At 63.2% G+C, this 17,020-nt stretch overlaps 2 protein-coding genes and 1 long non-coding RNA gene across 5 annotated transcripts; 2 read left to right on the top strand and 1 right to left on the bottom strand.

Moving 5' to 3' along the window:
- Window positions 1-52: 52 nt before the first annotated feature.
- Window positions 53-12,060, top strand: SURF4 (surfeit 4). 2 transcript variants are annotated; one of them, XM_045082681.1, is made up of 6 exons: window positions 53-260; window positions 7,756-7,942; window positions 8,565-8,641; window positions 9,190-9,233; window positions 9,702-9,888; window positions 10,661-12,060. In XM_045082681.1, exons 1-6 carry the CDS (start codon window positions 213-215, stop codon window positions 10,925-10,927), a joined length of 810 nt encoding a protein of 269 aa, XP_044938616.1. In that variant the 5' UTR covers window positions 53-212; the 3' UTR covers window positions 10,928-12,060. The 2 variants fall into 2 exon arrangements, with proteins under 2 accessions (XP_044938616.1, XP_044938618.1); XM_045082683.1 differs by lacking the exons at window positions 53-260; window positions 8,565-8,641 and having other exon boundaries at window positions 7,866-7,942.
- Window positions 280-7,755, top strand: LOC123392795. The gene is made up of 2 exons (XR_006607473.1): window positions 280-7,039; window positions 7,165-7,755. It is a non-coding gene; the product is annotated as an uncharacterized LOC123392795 (long non-coding RNA).
- An 810-nt stretch (window positions 12,061-12,870) lies between the features above and the next one.
- On the bottom strand, window positions 12,871-16,976 carry SURF2 (surfeit 2). Of its 2 annotated transcripts, none has more exons than XR_006607472.1 (6): window positions 16,853-16,976; window positions 16,615-16,769; window positions 15,933-16,036; window positions 14,073-14,261; window positions 13,704-13,952; window positions 12,871-13,436 (listed from the first exon to the last, which is right to left on the bottom strand). XR_006607472.1 is itself a non-coding variant. In XM_045082680.1 (6 exons), the coding sequence occupies exons 1-6, from the start codon at window positions 16,928-16,930 to the stop codon at window positions 13,350-13,352; spliced, it is 780 nt and encodes a 259-aa protein (XP_044938615.1). In that variant the 5' UTR covers window positions 16,931-16,975; the 3' UTR covers window positions 12,871-13,349. The 2 variants fall into 2 exon arrangements, 1 of the variants encoding a protein (XP_044938615.1); XM_045082680.1 differs by having other exon boundaries at window positions 13,704-13,870; window positions 16,853-16,975.
- Window positions 16,977-17,020: the final 44 nt, after the last annotated feature.

The raw sequence follows: 17,020 nt of genomic DNA, 5'->3' as shown, positions 1-17,020 counted from the left end.
GCGGCGCGCGGCCCCTTTAAGGCGCGGCCGGGGCGGGCCGGGTGGCGCGGCCCCTTTAAGGCTTGGCCTACGTGGCAGCCGCTGGAGCCGCGGACGAGGAGCGAGGCCGGCCGCCGGGCACTTCCTGTGGAGGCCGCAGCGGGCGCGGGCGCCGACGGGCCGAGCGCCGAGCGAGCGAGCGAGCCGAGCGAGCCGAGCCTCCCGCCGCCGCCATGGGCCAGAACGACCTGATGGGCACGGCCGAGGACGTCGCCGACCAGGTGCGGCCTGCAGCCCGGCCGGGCCTCCCGCCCCCGGCCCCCGCCCCGAGCCGCCCTCCGCGGGGCCCCCCGACCCCCGCCGCCCGCCCTCCCCTCGGGTCCCGAGCCCTCGGCCGCCCGCAGAGCCGGCTCCGACCCCGGAGGGCGGCCCCGAGATCTGGGCCGCGTCCCCGCCGCGCCCCCCCCCGCCCCCGACCCCGCCGGGGGATCGCTCCCCTCCCCCAACCGGGGCATTCCCTCCCGGGCTCGTCGCGCTTCCCGGCTCGGGACTCCCCCGGCCCGGCCTCCCGGCGCGGCCCGCCCTGGCCGCCGCCTCCCCGCCGGGACTCTGGGAGTGTTCTCGGGCCGTGCGTCGGCGCCCGGGTCGGCGAGCCTCGCCCCCCGAACGCGGCCCGGGCGCTCCCAGAAGGAGAGGGGCGTGGAGGGGGCTGCCTCGCCCCCTCCTGAGAAGGGAGCCCGGGGTCCTGGGGTCCTGGGAGCGCCGCTGGTCTGGGCCAAGTCTGGCGACCCGGAGCGTCCTTTCCCTTCTGAACCGTCGGGGTGGTCCCTGCGCGCTTCCCGGTTCGCCGGCGCTCCTAGGGGGCGGGGTGGGGAGCTCCGGTCCTGAGCGGGGGCTGGTCCGCCTGGAGGCCTGGGGGGCCCTCCCGGAGAGAGGGGGCGCCCTGGTGTGTGCCCCGCTAGAGACCGTCTGGGCGCTTTCCTCTTTGCTCTTCGAAGCCCAGATGTGTTGGGCTCGTGGGGTCCCTCTGACCCTCCCGCGTTTTCCCTCCCTGTTTGGACTCTGCCCTGGGACCGGATTGAATGGGTCCCTATCTGCACACAGACCTGGGAGGGGGAAGCCCGTCTTCCTGGGTTGGTTTCCCCTCCCAGAGTGTACGGGCGGCCTCCTGAGCAGCAGGGAGGCGGGAGCAGGCAGTGGACGCACACCGGATGGACCGAGTCAGAGAGGGGGAAGGACAGCGCTGCCACCCTCTCTCGGTTAAGCTTTCGGCTGTGTAGTGTCCCTTTCCCTTGTGAAAGTATCCCGTTGGGTCTGTGGGTCAACAGCCTCATCCCTGCCAGGCCGACCCGGGTCTCGCCCAGTTGCCATTTCGTTCCTTGGTTCCCTTGATGCGTTTGCGGTTTTTGCCAGAGGAAACAGTGGTGAGGTTAAGTTTTTAATTTTTATGGAGGTCGTGTTGAGTCATCGAACGCCGAGGCGTAAGCTTATTGGAAGGCTCGCATGGGTTTGTATGATTTTAGAAGAGATAAAGGTGTTTCGGGTCAGGTGCGGGTGAGCAGGCTTTCCGCTGTTCCCCGAGGGCCGAATCTTCTAGTGTGGTCTGCTTCCACCACTTTCCTGTGCGCTGGTGTCTGAAGACCAGTTTGGGGCCGAAAAAGAGTGTATCAGTTTGAAGAAACAGTTTTCCCTGAGGTCAGGGTTCTGTGTGTACAGACAGTGTAAAAACTGTATCCTTCGCAAAAACCACTCCCCGAGCGCTCTCAAGAGCCGAGCAGGCCTTCCTCTCCTGTCGGTTTTCACTGACACGGTTTTCGTGGCCCGATTTCATTTCCCCAAGTAGCAACTCCCGAAGAAGATGGCTCCTTTCAGCCGAGGGCGCCGTGGGAGCTCTGTACACTCGCTCTTCAGCCTGGAGAACCCTGATTTTGCAAGTGCATTTCATAACCGAATCTAGCTAAAATGTCTCTAACCAGCTGCTGCCAACGATCAGATGATAAACTTTCCTACAGAAAAAAGAAAGTTAAAAATCTCTTTATGTAATCTTTTCTTCTTTTTCTCCATGCGTTTTATTTGAAATGGAAGAAGCAGAATCTTGGAACCGGAAAGGCCCTTGAAGGAGACCCAGGGTCTCCCTGCGCCACGTTTCTGCTGGGAAGGAAGGCAGGGCCTGCTGGGGTCTGCCCTGTGCTACACAGGACAAGCTTTTGAGGCCTGGTGTTCTTCTGGCACAAAAGCAGGGAGAAGGACTGGCCTCATCAGAGAGCACGCGCGTCACACCTGGCTCCCGGAGCGGCCCGGGGCTGTGGGCGTCAGGCCGCCCGGGCTCCCACGGTCGGCTTCTCCGTGCTGGGGCCCAACTGAGCGGTGGCAGCAGATGTCCGAAGACATCTCCGTGCCCCCTTGCGGGTGACTTGGGAGGGCAAAACCAAAGTCTTCAAAACTTCAAAACCAAAGTCAGGAGCCTCTGCTGCCACAGGCAGGCTCGACGCAGGATGTGGGCAGATCCGAGCGCAGATCCCAGGTCACAGCTTCCCGGGGACAAAACCTGGCCGAGCTGCCGGCGTTTTTGTTTTTCGCGTTGGTCCGCTACTATTAAAACAAAGCGGCCAATGATAAAGATGCTTGAGTCCAGTCTTTTAGAACTGAAAATGATTTCATTCGAAAGGAATGGGGAAATACCGAAGGCACCGATCAGGTAACGTGATGCACCCACGTTCTCACCCGGCCTTCAGAAAACAAAAGCACAAATCAAGTGACAGAGTTTGGCCTGAAAGTCTGGGCTAGTGAGAGGGAACCTAAAAAGGCCTGTGTTTCCCACAGTACTTAGGACCAAAAGCCCAAGACACTCACTCTGGGCCAGGCCATCCGTGTGTAGCACTGTTCCCGTCTGGAAGTGTGCGAGGCTGTCCACAGCGTCTACACCTTCAGCAGCGGGGAGGGTGGTCTTGCACGGCTCGCAGTGGGCTCAAGCTCTCAGTACCGAAGGCTGGGCTCCTGGCCTCCTGGCTGGCCCGCACCCTTTCCTTCAGGCCCACAGAGGGGAGAGCACAGGGTCAGCTGTTCGGTTAGTTCTGGATGGCAGGCCCCTGGAGAGCCGCACTCCTGGCATCAAGCTCCTCACCCCGGGCAGCCAGGGACAGTGACCCGCTCCCAGGAAGCCAGGCTCTAGGAAAAATGCTGAGTGTGCCCTCTGCAGACGCGAGGCATCCAGAGGCCATCTGAGACCAGGCTGGAAGGAGCCGGAGAGCAGTGAGCTCAGCAGTCCGGAGTGACGTCTGTGTCGCTCGCCGCCATTCAGCACCGCGTAACCCCGGAGCTCTTCTGCACCGGTCAGCAGGAGAATTAGCACCTAACGGGTGCGGCCTGGCAGCTCATCACCAAGGTGACAGATAAGCTGAGTGGAGCCTTGGTCTCCTGGGGGCTCTTGGTTACCTGTCTTTGGCATGAGTGAGCCAGTCCTGGGAGCTCTGACCCCCAGGTGCTCCCCTTGGCCTGTGGTCAAGCCTTGGGCAGCAAGGATGGCCTGACAGAACAGGGCCGGGGTGCACGAAGGGCACAGGTGTTAGGGCTCTGGGTCAGCTGTGCGGATGGCCGCTGGGTGTGAGTAAGGCTCCGGGCCGGTGGTGGCTTCTGAGTACCTCGTTCCTCGGCGCTGCGCCCCCTCCCTCCCGGGGCCTCCAGCCTCACGCCATCAGGAGTAAGGGAAGGCACGGGGGGGCTCATGCTTCCCGCTTGCCCGTCCTCGGAGGTGAGGAGAGCCGCCCTGCCTCTTCTGGGGAGCAGGGTGGAGACGGGGGGGCATGCGGTTAGCGAGGCGCCTCCTGGAGAACGAGGCACAGCTCTGTTCTGCTCTGTGGGCCCTGTCGCTGCTCCTAAGCGTGGGCGCTGGGTCATGTGGGGTTTTGGTACACACCAGGGCCTGCTGACACTTGTTCCTGGAGGTGCGGCAGGAACCCGCAGACAGCAGCTGGGAGGCCTGCTCTGAGGTCACGGGCAGCTCTGAGCAGCTCTGAGGTCACGGCGGATGGACACGTGTGAGTCCCTGAACTCTTGCTTCAGCCTGACCCAGCCTGACGCGAGGGAAGTCACCAGCCACCAGTCCGAATCACCTGGGAGGCGTGGGCCTGATGTGGTCCGTGAGAAGGGCAGCCCCGCTCCCCGCCGATCAGAAGGCGTGACTCGTCCTCTTCCGCTTCCTCTGAGCTCCCCACCAGGAATTGCGCCCCGTGTCCCTCCAGTCGCTTCCGTCCTTACTCCGGAGACAGTCGCGTTCTCTGTGCCGCAGGCTGTGGGCTGTGACCACGAGTTAGGCCGCAGGTGGGGTATGTTTCTGAAACCCCCTCCAGAACTGGAGCCCTCGTCAGTGAGTCTCGCTCTCCGTCTCGCCCAAGTGCCTCTGGTGCTCCCTGCTCCGAACCAGATCGTGCTTGGGGGTGGGGTTCTTGGAGATGCCTGTGAGAAGCCTGGCAGGATGGCCGGCCTCGGGGAAGGGGGGCGGTCTGTCCCTGCTCAGTCTCCCCCTCCGGCTCTCTGGCCACGACCTGCTCCCATCAGTGGCAGCGTTCTGCAGGGCGTGTAGGTGTGTTGGACGCTGGTGCTGTGCGCACACCGGACAGGGACCACGCTGGGCTCTTGGGCGCTGCTGGGTGCCTGACTCGGTCTCTTCCCTGATCTGTCAAGGGGATGCTGTCCACAGATGCATGATGTGGATTCAGCGGCCAAGTCTGAACCGCTGTGACCGACACACATTCAGGGAATCCGTAAAATTGGGTCTGGCCTGGTGTTTATTTTTTAAACCCTTTTTAAAAATGATTTTTATTTATTTATTCGATAGAGGGAATGCACAAGCAGGGGGAGCGGCAGGCAGAGGGAGAAGCAGGGAGCCCATTGCGGGGTCCAGTCCCTGAGATCACGAGATCATGACCTGAGCCAAAGGCAGACGCTTAATTGACTGAGCCACCCGGGTGCCCCAAACTGGGTCTGACCTCGTGTTTAAGCATAGGTTTTTTTCTTTCTTTTTTTTTTTTAAGATTTTTTTATTTATGAGAGAGAGAGAGAGAGAGCGCACGGGCCTGAGTGACAGCATGAGCAGGGAGGAGGGGCAGAGGGAGAAGCTGACTCCCCCCAGAGCAGGGAGCCTGGGGACCCTGAGACCAGGATCTGAGCCGAAGGTTGATGCTTAACCGACTGAGCCACCCAGGCGCCCCTCCAGAACCTTTTTAAACCAGCCAGCCTCATAAGCACCTGTTCGGACTGAATACGGGAGAAAAAAGCCAATGTTCCGGGGCCTGGGTGGCCCAGCAGTCACACCTGCTTCCCCTTCTCTCTCTGCCTGCCGCTCCCCTGCTTGGGCACACACACTCTATCAGATCCATAAAATCTTGGAGCAGTGTGACTTAAAAACAGTCGGCTCAAAGCCTCGACCACCTGACTTTGAAAACCAGATAGGTGCTTAGTTCACAGCAGAGATAACCTGAATTTTGGCATTTTTCCCCCCAAGCTCAGAGCGTCTCCTCAGTACATCTCGTGGGGAAGGGAGGAGTCGCTCTGTTGCTTTGTAATCCTCTTAACCCAGACACTCAAATTAGGGGTACAGACTCCTCTCGGAGGCTTTTAAACACTGCCTGTGTCTCTTGGGCCATTGCCACGGAGCAGTGCGTGTGCTCAGTGGGGCTGCCTGACAGTGAGGGCTCCGAACGAAGCCCAGGGGCGCGGGCTCCTTTGTCCTCATTGGGGAGCACAGGAGCGGCTTTCAGCTCCAGCTCGGAGGCAGCCCAGCACCCCCTGATGTCTGTCTGCCTGCTTTTTGGGGTCCGCCTCCCCTGGAGTCCCGCCACGGCTCCACCCCTGTGTCTCTGCGGACTACATGAGGGGGTGAGTCCACCAGTGACTTGCTGGGCCTTAGGAAAGCATCTGGGCCCCTGAAGCGTCGGCTGTCCCTGTGCCCCACTGGCCTGACATCGGGGCGTGTGGATGCCGAATGTCCATACGTCGTACGTGCGCTGCGGAGACTCCCGAGTTCACGGGGGCGTTCGAGGCCTCTCTTTCCAAACAAGGTTTTTCTCCTTCCTTTTCTCCTCTGCTCACTCAAGTTGGAAAGTCTTAGCAACAGCCTTCCTCACTTTGGGGGGGACAGCAGAACCGGTCCCTGCCTCCAAACAGATGGGGCTCGTCTGCGGCCACACAGGGCACGGGCCCAGCCTCGGCTTCGCAGATGTGCCTGGTCGATGGCCCAGGCGTGTCTTGTCTCTCACCGTGACCTCTGTGGTCAAGGGCTGAGCAGGCGGGTGCAGAAGCGCCACCCTGGGGCTCAGTCCAGCTCAGGAGGGGTGCGGAGAAGGGCCGGCCGGCTGGAAGCTCCTTCTGCTCCCTCCTCCCAGGTGAGCCTGTCTGCTGTGGCCCAGGGGGCGGGGGAGGGGAGGCTCCTCTGCTGACCCAGCCCAAGTGTGCCCGCTGAAGGCTCACGGGAGTGGCCAGAGGCTCCTGCCCCGTGGCCCGGAGCATCAGCTGTGTCTAGAACTGGAAAGCAGCTTTTCAAAATGCCAACAATTAAGAGAGGCTCTTGGAAACCAGATATACTTTCCCTGGTGCCAGTCAGTAAGTTTTCATCAGCTCTAAGGGGGACGGTGACGTTCATGTGACTGTCCCTCTGTGGGGTCAGACCCACAGATGCCCTTTGGACCCGCTGCCTGACACATCACTCCCGTGGGCGGGTCCTGGTCTTCCGCAAACGGCCGCGGTCACCCTGGGTTGTAGGGTTTCTCTTTGCACTTCTTCTCGAGGTTGGAAAGAGAAAGTGGCAGTTGGGACCCGAGGGACACTGGTGCCCCGATTCAGCTCGCGTATTTGTTTCCTCGCTGTGCCTTTGCTCGTGGCCCCCCAGGGCAGGAGGAAGTCCTAAACCTCTTTTCTCTGTTTGCCACCGAGTTTCCGAACTTGAATTTCGCTGCTGTTGACACAGTCGTCCGTCCGTTTGTCAGCGTCTTTGTGGGACACTCAGGGCCGTGGAGCCGTGAGTCGCACCAGCCCCCCGTGGGCGCTCCCAGTCGCTCTACAGGTCCTGGCCACATGTATTCATGGGAGCTTACCACTGGGTCACCCTAGAGGCCCTCTAGGCCCGGGACCCTGGCTGTCATGTAAGCGGCCTGTCATCTCAAGAGTGCGCTTGGCTCCCGTCTACAGGGGGCCTGAGCGTCGCTGGGGTGCGGGGGCCACGCTCAGCTGTGTGTGACCAGCAGGCGGCGTGTGACCAGCAGGCGGCGGCAGTAGGTGCGGTGCTGAGCGAGCCCCTCCCCTCCGGGGAATTCAGGTTGCCCGTTTGTTCCGCCAGGGGACGTGGCACTGTCTGGGGGCAGTTTTGGTTGTTGCAGCTGGAGCGGTGGGCAGGGGCCTGGGACGCCACTCCCCACCCTTCGGGGCAGGACGGCCCATGACAGAGAAGGGCTCTGTGCACGTGCCCGGGGGCGCAGGTGGGCAGATGCCCCGCGCACAGCTTGTCACGAGGTATCCTAATTCACGGAGGCCCTTGCCTGAGAATGCAAACCGCGTGTCTGGTGGCCGTCCCTCGTTTTGTCGACCGTCACTGCTGCCTGGACACGGGTGCCGAGACAACAGGGCACCACAGGAGGGCGCGGTGGCCGTCACCCCGGGGGTCTGAGCCAGACAGGCCGATGGCCTGCCCAGACCCACAGAGAGGTGCTGAGGGGCCCTGCGCCTGGGGGGTGTCCGGTGTCCGGCCCACAGCCGCCTTAGCGGGCTTTCTGTGGCCCACAGTTCCTGCGGGTCACGAAGCAGTACCTGCCGCACGTGGCGCGCCTCTGCCTGATCAGCACGTTCCTGGAGGACGGCGTCCGCATGTGGTTCCAGTGGGGCGAGCAGCGCGACTACATCGACACCACGTGGGGCTGTGGCTACGCGCTGGCCTCAGCCTTCGTGCTCCTCAACCTGCTGGGACAGCTGAGTGAGTGGCCCCCAGGCGCGGGCGGCAGTGCGGGGATGCACGCGCGTGTGCCCCAGGGCGGGTGGGGGACACACACTGAGGGTCTCTGCGGGCGGCTGCCGCTCTCCCTCCCTCCCTGCCTGGCAGCGGGCCTCGGGGCGGGTGCTCTGGGCCGCTTGGAGATCTGGGCGATCTGGGGGCGGGAGAGGAGCGGAGGGGTCGGAGCCCAGGGGGAGGGCGAGGGAAGGACCACGGGCAGGGGAGAGCCTTAGGCTGGAGAGCAGCTCCCGGGGGCCTCAGGTCTTCTGCTCCTGACCACTCTCTTCTGGTGGCAGCCCCTCCCCCGGTACCTTGCGGGGCAGGAGAGGGGCCTTTTCAGGCCGTCCTGGAGCTCTCCAGAGCAGCTTCCGAGGGCCCGCCCACTCTGGAAAGGGGTCCATTCCCTGGAGCAAGGGACCACTTTCTGGAACGGTGTCTCTGCTAAGCAAGGTCCAGTTGACATGGGTGTGGTCTGTGCCTCGCACTGGTTTCCCGGAAGTTGCTTTTCCTTCGGGGTGGTTCGTGGGGCCGCCCTTCACGGGGTGTGGCCGCCGCTTCACGGGGTCTGGCCGCAGCCGCTGAGCCTTGCCCTCGTCCTTTGCAGCCGGCTGCATCCTGGTGCTGAGCAGAAACCTCGTGCAGTACGCCTGCTTTGGGCTCTTTGGAATCATAGCGCTGCAGGTACGCGGGGGCGAGGCCCGGGCGCGCTCCTCCTCGCGGTGGCGGGAGCAGAGCTTCTGCACAAAGGTGGCTTGGGGGACTCAGAGTCCCTCCCCCCTGAGCTCACTGCCTGCTCTTTTCTGAGAAGTCACTGGAATTTCCTTCAAGCAGGCTCGTTGTAGGGGGAGAGGCTGGTGCCCGGAGAAGCTGCCAGGCTCTGGGTACCCACCTTCGGGCCGCCTCCCTGAGTTTCCTTTGACGGGGGACAAACCACAGGGTTGGCTACAGCCACGACATTGTCTCACCAATTTCCCTCATAAAGAGCGCCCGGCCGGCCCCGTGAGCTGTGCGACCTGTAGTGTGTGACCCTCAGTGCCCCAGCCCACCGTGGGCTCCGGGGGAGCAGGTGCTGGCTCGGCTGAGCCGGGGTGCTGAGCTCGGAGCCGTCCTGGGGCCCTAGACCGTTGGTGTATCTTATGCTCGTGCTTACACCCCGTCGATCGTGTAGAAAGCCGAGTGGGTTTAGAAATGCTGACTCCAGCTCCTGTCTGTCTCCTCTGTTCCTCCAGACGATTGCTTACAGCATCCTGTGGGACTTGAAGTTTCTGATGAGGTACGTGTGTGCCCCATGGCGAGCTTCTTTTCATGGCTCTCGACTCCGGAACCAGCAGTCAGAGGGGATGTCTTTGGGTCCAAGTGTGCTTAGGGTCTGTTGGGGTGTTGGCAGGGGTGCCCCTCCCCGCCCCTGAGCCCAGGCCCGGATGAAGCCATCTCGCCTGAGCCTGTGTTCATGTGGGAGGGAAGGAGACCCCGAGTGAGCTCTTGCTCACAGGCCGGTCGCCCCTAGAGCCAGGGCTAGGACGGGGCCCGAGTGTGAACAGGTTCCTATCCCTGTTGGGCAGAACAGACGCGTCTGTCTTGAGCCGTGGGGGGCCTTTGCGGGCGGAAGCGGTCACCCAGCTGGTCCGACTTGGTTTGGAGAGAGGGACCCGAGGGCCTTTCCCGTGCTCCCGCCAAGGTGCAACGGGCGTGTGTCGGGCCCGGTGAGCCGTAGCGACCCGCCTGGCGTGTCTGTTCGCAGGAATCTGGCCCTGGGAGGAGGCCTGCTGCTGCTGCTGGCGGAGTCGCGCTCCGAGGGGAAGAGCATGTTCGCGGGCGTCCCCAGCATGCGCGAGAGCTCGCCCAGGCAGTACATGCAGCTCGGGGGCCGGGTCCTGCTGGTGCTCATGTTCCTGACCCTGCTGCACTTCGACGCCGGCTTCTTCTCCGTAAGTGTCCCACTTGCTCGAATGGGCAGGTCTCCTGGGCTTCGGGAGGCACGCTGCTCGCCACCTCCTCCTCCGGTTGTCGGGGCCGTCAGAACCACGTCGGAGCGAGTTGGCTCCGAGGAAGCCAGCCTCTGATCCTGTTAAAAGGAGTGAAAACCCGGCAAGCTCTCGTGGGCTCAGAGCGGACAAATGAAGCCCAGTCCCCCTGACCCCGCCGGAGGGCCCGGCGTGGGTGTGCCGGCCCCGAGGCTGCCCCCGGGCTGCCCACCCAGGCTCCTCACAGACTGTCCCTGCCTCCCTCGCCCGACGCGTGCTGTGTGCAAGCAGGGGTCGGCCTCAGAGCAGAAGGGCCTGTCTTGTCCCCAGGAGCGTACAGTGCACATCTGGAGGGCCCGCTGGGTGCCTTGGCCGGGAGGGTCCCCGGGAGGGGCTCCTGGTGCCATGGCTGGGGGAGCCCGATTCTAAGGTGCTCTGGGGCAGAACTACCCCGATAGCTTGCGGGGCCCACAGGCTTGGAGCTGGGTGTGTCGTAGATCACAGCCGGTTGGCTGGAGGCTGACCTTGACCTTGCCCCCACGGCTTGCCGGCTTGCCTCGGAGCACTGCTCTCTCTGTGCCGCCCCCGCTGGGGGGGGGTGAGCGCATGCCCCCTGTGACGTCACCCTGACACCTGACCGCAGTGACCAGGGCACTTGCAACTTGCCCGATTATAAAACAGACTATGTCTCTTCCTCACCTTTTTGGGGGGATTTCTTACCTTCCAACCTCTGCAGATTCTCCAGAACATCGTGGGCACAGCTCTGATGATTTTAGTGGCCATCGGTTTTAAAACCAAGCTGGCTGCTTTGACTCTTGTCGTCTGGCTGTTTGCCATCAACGTGTACTTCAACGCCTTCTGGACCATTCCTGTCTATAAGCCCATGCACGACTTCCTGAAGTACGACTTCTTCCAGACCATGTCGGTGATTGGAGGCTTGCTCCTGGTGGTGGCCCTGGGCCCTGGGGGCGTCTCCATGGACGAGAAGAAGAAGGAGTGGTAACAGACCCCCTCCCTGCCTGGCTGAGACCCGTGGCCACCGAGGACTGGTTCGGGGCGGATTGACAAAGCTGCCGGCGTGCACGTGTCCTCTCTCTCCCCTCCCTTGGTAAAGGCACAGATGTTTTGAGAGTTTCTTTGCAGACACCTGAAAATTGATGGCTAAATTTGCTCTGGACCCCTAACCTAGTAGCCGACTGTTGGAGCCGGCCGGCTGGCAGGCAGTATTCCCCGCCCCTCCCCCTGCCAAGGCAAGGTCTCGGCTTCTCGGAGCGAGTGGTGGGCTCGGCCACGGCCACGGCCACGGCCTCCCGTCCTAGTTTGCTTCGGGGCTGCAGGTGGGGGCTTCCAGCTGTACTGTGAGCAGATACATTTGTGTATCATTCAGAGCGGTCTCCCTCTTCTTATGCTTTCAGTTTACGTTTTTAACTAAAACGAAAGGATTCGGGGTGGCCCAGCCCAACATCAGACCCACCAAGTCCCAGTTTTAAACTGCACCCATGGCTCCGAGTGGCCCCTGCCCCGCACTGTAACACTCGTGGGGCCGGTGACGGCCTTGAGACCCAGACCCAAAGAATGAGGCTGCCTGGGCGGGCGGGTGTGGCCACTGTTCACGGCGGAGGTCCCTCGTCAGAAAACCGCCTCAGACTGGGGCTGATGTTTGAAAGGGCAACCTGCCCCCCCACCCCAGAAGCTTTAGTGGCTCGAGGTGGGGACAGAGGCGCTCCACGTCCTCGGATGCCCCTGGAGCCCGCAGGGACCCATGCTCTGACCCTGGCCTGGCCACACACCTGCAGGTTGGCTCCCGTGTGAGGGGTGTGGGCCCGGTGGCAGCCGTGGGGGCCGGGCGGCGACACAGCGGGCTCTCAGACCAGTTACCTCACCCCAACCTCTGCACAGAGCCTCCGCTGAGGCCGCGGGCCCAGCTCCAACGCGGCTGGGCGTCCGCGCGGTTCTCCCCCAGCTAGAGGGGGTCTTCCCAGGCTGTGCAGCCGCGGCCTACCCCCTCCCTAGGCTGTCGCTTACTCAGATCGTCTATCTGCTATGCTGAATGCAGCCCAAATTACTTTTTAAGATTTGTGATGCCTTACCGATTGGATCTTAATCCTGTATTTAAAGTTTTCTAACATTGCCTTACACTGCGTTTCTCTTCTTGGGGGGTACGAGCGCCTGTAGCTCTTCTCCACCTGCTGGGCCGGAGCGACACCGCGGGGGGCGAGTGGGACACCTCGGTGCCTCCCCCGACTTTCCTGGGGGCAGGCTGACCAAACTCGCCCATGTACAGGCCTGAGGGTCACCCCTGGGGATGCTGGGGGCCAGTCCTAGACTGGGAGCCCCATCTACCAGCCACACAGGAGCCAGGGTGAGCCGGGGAACCTGCCCTGCTTTCAGCTCCCAGAGGCTCGCCTGGCTCTGTAGCCCCAGGGGCTGCGGTGGCACACCCCGTCAGGGGCCCACCTGAGCCCGTGCCCCAGCCCCTGTGGAGGCCCATCCCCACACGTTCCGAACCACATCCCACCTGCACACCCCTCTGGCCTTTTGAAGATGAAGCAATGGCTTACGGACAGAGGCTTTTCTACTTCCCGGCTCTCGGATGCTCCCCACAGGAAGGGGGGCTCTGACTCCAGGTCTCCACCTGGGCGGGGCCATCCCTGGGTCCACCCCCTTCCCCATCAGCACGGCACAACAGTCCTCTCAAATGACGCTCAGCCAAGGCTGTTCCTCCTCAACACCCTTTTTGACAGGGTCCAGGTCCCTCTTGGCCCCGTGCTCACAAGGCCTTTAGTGGTTTGTAGAGACAGGTTGACCCCCGGAGGCTGGGGGGTACGGTCAGAGGTCACCCTCTGTGCTGGAGGCTCTGGGCTCACCAGGCCTTGAGCAGACCGCTGCTTGGGACAGCGTGGACGCCTTTGCAGGGAGGAAAAAAAATACCATCTACCAATTGGCTTTGACAAAACAATTTCTGAAAAATTTTTTGCTTTATGTGGGAAATAGGTATAGATCTCATTTTATGCTGTATTTTATATCTTAGTTGTGTTTGAAAACGTTTTGATTTTTGGAAACATCAAAATAAATAATGGCATTTGTTGTATGCAGTGTGATCCTCTGGTGTTGTCCCGCCGGCGCGGGGCCTGTCCAGGCCTCTCCCTGGACACCGAGTGAGTGCGACAGACCCTCTAGGCTTCGCTGAGGAGCACTGAGAAGCCACGTCTGGGCCGAGCTCTTCCCTCGGGGTCCCTGCTGCTCCCTGGGGGTGGGGAGCGTGCGCCTGACGCCGGGGGGACTGACCCCAGCCCCCGTGGAGGGAGAAGGCCCTGGGGCACCTCGGGGGCTGAGAGGACACACCGTGGGCGGTTGGAAGAGGAGCGCGGGGCCGGTGGCTGAGGAGTTCTCGTCGGTGCTCGACACGCGCTGTCTGCGGCCTTTTAGGAACAGGACTGTTTAAAAGAGCTGAAGCTTTTAGCTTTACGATGATGACTCCTAGACTTCTTCTTCGATGAGCTCAACTGCTTCTGGAACATGAACAGAGAGTTCCAGCTCGTGAGCCTGCCCCCAGCAGTCCCAGGGCGCCAGCCTCACAGCAGGCCTGGAACTTCTCGAGCCCCCCGGCCCAGGCTCCCCGCAGCACTTGGCAGCCCTCAGAGCCTCAAACCAGGAGGCGGCCCCCGTGCTCGGCAGGCCAGAGCCGGCTGAGCTCCTGTTTACTTTCATTTGCAAAAACAAGGTTCTTGTTAACGTTTAAGGAAACAGAAAACTAGCCCAGGTAAGCGGCCACTCACCTTCCGCCGCTTGCGGACTAGCGCCTGGGCCAGTGGCGGCTCTTCTCCGTCCCCGGGGCCCATCCCTGAGGCGCCCCTCGGCTCCTCGCCCTCCTCTTCGGTCAGAAAGTCCTCAGTGCTGTCCCCAGGCTCCGTCCCTGCCAGGTCCTTTCTGGTGAACAGCTCGGCTGGAAGGAATGGGGAGGGGCTGTTTCAGGTGAGGTTCACCGCGCAGGGCTGAGGCGGGAGTGGCCAGCCAGGGCCCAGGACCTGAGGATGTGGTGGGACGGACAGACGGATGGCGGCTGGAGCCCACTTGCCGAGAGCTCAGAACAGACCAGCCAGCCAGGATCCACGCCTCCGGGGAGGGGTGGGGGCGGCCCCGCTTACGTGGGTACAGGTCTGTCATGCTGTCGTCACTGTCCCCCGCGGCTGCGCTGTCGTCGCTAGACACCGGTTCCCAGAAGGCCTCTCTCGGACGACGTGGCCCGGCGCCGTCTGTCTGGTCTTCTCTCCTCCTCCTCTTGTGCAAGAGGCAGGCGGGCACGAACTCCACACCCTGCTTCTGACACTTTTCATCTGGGGGACAGGCCAGCACACTGCCTGGTTCTGGGTTTGCCGCGGTCCCCCAGTGCGGAGCCAAGCTCCACCAGAGCCCCGTACCCCACAGTTTCTACCAGGAGAGGAAGGAGGCCAGCAGGGGTGCAGGTTGTGGAGTGAGAAGATGCAGGGGCGTGCTGGGCCTCGAGCACTGAACCCCCAGCCCCAGCCTAGCTCCCGGAAGCCTCTGGTATGCCAGCTGGGGCCCCACACTGCATGGTGGGGCTCAGTGGGACCTGGGCCGATGGCCCAGAGCAGTGGATAGAAATAGAGCCCCAACGAGGAGCAGGGTGGCCTCGACAAGCCTGACTTGGGAAACATGCCCCGTGCGGGCCTGGCTCTCCTGTCCAGTGTGGCCCCCTCAGGGACCACACCCTTGCCCACCTCCAAGGTCCTATACTCTGTCTCATCTCTGCCACCCACTCTGTGGTCTCAGCTGGCCTCCTGGCCTCTGCGCCCAGTGTCTCCCATCTGCATCCCCAGCCAGGTTTCTCGGCTGCCAGGCTCTGGCTCCTTCTGGCCACCGGTCCTGGGAGCCACACACTCCAGTGTCGGGATGACTGTTCTGCTCCTGGGGTGACCCAGCCCTCCCTTTCCCGCCTACACCAAGCAGCCCTCAGGCTCTGCCTGGGCGCAGGATCCCTGCCTCTCAACCCTCCACAGTGTCCTTCAATACTGGCCTTAGGTGAAGACGGTCTCATGTTTGGGGAAACAAAGCCTTCAGACCGCTCTTCTTCATCCTGCCGGTGTCCAGGCCCAAACCCAGCAGACTCTGCCCATCTGGTCCCCCCACCTTCCCTTCAGGAACATTCGAGAAGTCCACCCCTCTCGAAACCTCTGCCCCCAACACCGCCCCACCTGGCTGCTTCTCTCCTTCGGGGGCTCCTTCCGCGCTCAGGCCCGGCCCTGTCCCCTCCTCCATGGCTTCAGGAACGCAAAGGCCACCTCTGTGTCAGTGGCGTGCCATCATCCGCGGGCTGCCCCGTTGCCAGTAGTCACCCTCCATGCCACGCGCCAACAGCAACGTTTCATTTTCCCACAAAGCCACTCTCCTACACCACCCCAGGTCTCGAGCCAGGAATCTGGGGGTCACGGCTGATTTCTCCCTTCCCTCACCCACGGATCCTGCCCTGGGTACATCTTTCCTGCCAACACCTGTCACCCCAGCCACGGTCACCTCACCTGACTGCGTGGCACTGAGCGGCCCCTCTTCCACCCCACCCCACCCCCCTTGGAGCCACAGTGACCCTGACACACAAAGGGTCTTTCAATGCCTCCCCCCTTCATGTGGTCCTGACCTCCAAGGCCCTGTGTTCTTGTCCTCACCTACCCTGCTGACCCCACCTGCAGGTGGCACAGTGGCCTCCTCTAGGAGCTCCTGCAGCCAAGCGTTGCTCTGCCTTTGCCCTTGCCTGAGTCTTTGCTTCGACTCCCCACGTCCCTGAAGTCTGCACCCAGGAACTCAGCCTCCCCAGGGGCCTCGTGGTGGCACACGTCCTTCACAGCACTTGCTTGCCTGTAGTGACCTCGGAGCCCGCTGCACCACCAGCTGGAGCCACAGGGTGACTGAGACCCTTCTGCCTTCAGGGGGCACGCATCCCCCAAACACCTGTGGAGTGAGGCAGGCCGAGTCCGCTCGTGGCTACTCACATTCTCGCAGAGCTCTCTGGTACCGGCGTCCCCGGGTGTGCCTCAGTACGTGCTCTGGGCACTTGTTGATGTGCCGCAGGGTGAGCCTGCAGAACAGCTGGTGCCTGGGGACAGGGAAAGCGCGGTCGGCGGGGACGTCCACGACATCCCCAGAGCCTGAGAGCAGAGGCCTGCGAGGTGGCCCCGGCAGCAAGATTCTTAAGAACTCCCCAAACGATTCCACTCTGCAGCGGGGGTGCAGAGCGCTGACCCAGGGCAGCTGCGACCCCCCCACCTTCCCCCGGAACGCAGGCCTGGCCAGTCTGGGCCGCCGTCGGGGACCAGCGAAGGCACGTGGGAGACCAGGCCGGCAAGGCGCGGGATGAACGGGAGCAGCCGCCCTCGCCCTCTTGCCCTCGCCCACTGCCGGCCATGCGGGTCCGGCTCCACCGCTTTCTCCTTCCGTGTGCGAGGCTGGCCCCGTCCAGAACCTCGGGTGACGACGCGCAAGCCCTGCAGCTCCGCTGTCCAGGCCCAAAGTGACGAGCCCGGGTGACCAACCTCGGCCTTGCGGACACCGAACAGCCCCGGGAGGAGCCTACCCCACCCGAAGCGGGGCGCACCCGGCGGGGAGGGGGCGGGGCTCGCCACCCACCGCCCGCCCCGACTCGGGACCCCGCCGGCCGCGGCCCCGCGCACGTACGGGTTCTTGGTGCTGGGCACGATGTGCGGCTCGAGCTCCGCGTAGTCGAAGGCCGGGGCGGCGCGGACCAGCCGCCGGTACTTCTTGCCGCGGGTGTAGAGCTGGAGCGCGGGCAGGCGGCAGGGCAGCTCGTGGCCGGTGAGCGCGCACTTCACCTGCGGGCCGGAGGGCGGGCGCGGCGGTCAGGGGGGCCCAGGGCTCACGGCGGGGCCCGCGCCCGCCCCCCGGCCCCGCGGACCTTGTGGGCGCCGGGCTCCAGCCGCAGGCTCGGGTGCTCGCGCAGGAAGGCGCGCACGTCGGCCGAGAGCTCCGCCATGGCCCGGCGGCTCCCGGAGCCGGAAGCCGGCTGCGCTCGCGCCGCGTGCGCCGGGGGCGGGGCTCGGCGGCGACCCGGAAGCACCTGCCT

Source organism: Mustela putorius, unplaced genomic scaffold (genome assembly GCF_011764305.1).
Source record: "Mustela putorius furo isolate JIRA1106 unplaced genomic scaffold, ASM1176430v1.1 tig00000596_pilon_pilon_pilon, whole genome shotgun sequence".
NCBI classification, from domain to species: domain Eukaryota; kingdom Metazoa; phylum Chordata; class Mammalia; order Carnivora; family Mustelidae; genus Mustela; species Mustela putorius.
This window is presented reverse-complemented; position numbering and strand designations above follow the sequence as displayed.